The sequence below is a fragment of the Puccinia triticina genome, chromosome 2A (assembly GCF_026914185.1).
Source record: "Puccinia triticina chromosome 2A, complete sequence".
NCBI classification, from domain to species: Eukaryota; Fungi; Basidiomycota; class Pucciniomycetes; order Pucciniales; family Pucciniaceae; genus Puccinia; species Puccinia triticina.
This window is the reverse complement of record NC_070559.1, coordinates 3033160-3034691: the sequence shown is the minus strand read 5'-3', so window position 1 is coordinate 3034691 and position 1532 is coordinate 3033160. Positions and strand designations below refer to the sequence as shown.

Here is a 1532-nt window from a genome sequence, read left to right as displayed (position 1 = left end):
AACCAACAGGCAGCCCCAAACCCAGGAGGTCCAAACAACCAACCGGGGGAGACTCGTCCCAAAGCCAGGAACTGACATCCTCGGCAGCAGGGCCAACCGGCTCCAGGGGCAAGACAGGTAAACCAGCCACTGGTGAATCAGCGCGGGCAGGGTTGGATGCACGATTGCCAGCAATACCAGAACCAAGTGTACGGGGAGCTCTTTTGAATGAGCCACACGATCCAAGGGGGCTACCAAGTGATCCATCACTTGCAAAGCCAGAAACAAGGGAACCAGCAGGACTTACCTTGAAAGAGGCCACTGGACTTCTTTCTTTTATGTTTCAGGAGGTAGAGAAGGTGGTGGATGGGAACTCAAAGATAATTGTTTCTCACCATGATAAATCTATGACAAAGCTTTTTTCTACTCTTTCTACCAAAGTCTCCACCCTTTTGTCCAACAAAATATCCTATTTACAGGATCTAGTTGTGACTAACTCTAAATCATTGACATTTTTTCTAACTAACTTGACTGCTATGGGTAATACAACCTCTGCAGCCGCGCAATTGGCTGTTAAAAAATTAGATGGAATAGCTGAAGACCTTAAGCTGTTGAGAAAGTCCGTGAGCGCTCTGCAGTCGTCGGCTGTGACCGGAGCGGTGCAGAACAAGACAGGCTTTGAGGAGCTTCTTGCCGTTTCCCTTAGTAGCGCCAATGAGTCTATATTGACGGCATTTGACTCCCGCCCACAGTGTGATTTGGCTAAGGTAGTACAAGTTGTTCAAGAAATTGATGCTGAGGTGCATCGCATGGAGGCAGCTATTGAGCTGAAGCCTCTTATTTCAGATAATAAGAAGTTTGAAGCGGACATAGTGGGCCAACTGGAGCGCCTGGAGAAACTTATTGAGGCCAAGTCACGCCCCTTAGACAATGGGAAAAGCGTGGCAACAGCCATTAAGCTACAATGACTAAGGTAACAAGCCGTTTGGATAAGTTACTGGTAGATGATTTTTCCGCGCGGCCTGCAGTGGTTGATATAAAAGCACAGGTGGCGTCCGCAGTAACGGAAGCCATGCAAAATTTTAGTGATAAATTGGACAGTGTTCTTGCTAGCCGTCCAAAACCTGCAGAACATAAAAGTGCAACCAGCAAGACTATGGATGATTTGAACACCCGTATTGAGGAGGCCAGCAAGGGACAGAGAAGAGACTTTCTTAAGCTTAATGAGCGCTTTGACACCATGATGAGTCAAAACCGCTCAGAAGGAGCCAGGTTGAGAGCCAAAGTTACAGAGCTAGCTAACTTGGTAAGAGCTGCGGCCGTGGCCGAGCCGACTCCCTGTCAGTCTGGAAATGGAGCAGATTTTGGAGGTTCCCAGGGTGAGCAGGAAGCTGTGAGCCTAGAGGTTCAGAAGCAATTGACTAACGCCATAGCGAAGTCAGACTGGCCTACCTTCTTTGGCAAGGGAGAGTATGACCACATGGATTTCATTCATTGGATTTATTTAGCTAAATGCCACAGTCATCTTAACAATGGTGTGATAGTACTCAAGT

At 47.7% G+C, this 1532-nt stretch overlaps 1 protein-coding gene across 1 annotated transcript; it reads left to right on the top strand.

Annotated features, from left to right (window-relative positions):
- Positions 1-515: 515 nt before the first annotated feature.
- On the top strand, positions 516-947 carry PtA15_2A308 (uncharacterized protein; the record flags this gene model as incomplete). Its single annotated transcript, XM_053166316.1, is given in 2 exon segments — positions 516-519; positions 538-947. The coding sequence occupies 2 exon segments, from the start codon at positions 516-518 to the stop codon at positions 945-947; spliced, it is 414 nt and encodes a 137-aa protein (XP_053017550.1).
- Between the last annotated feature and the right edge of the window lie 585 nt (positions 948-1532).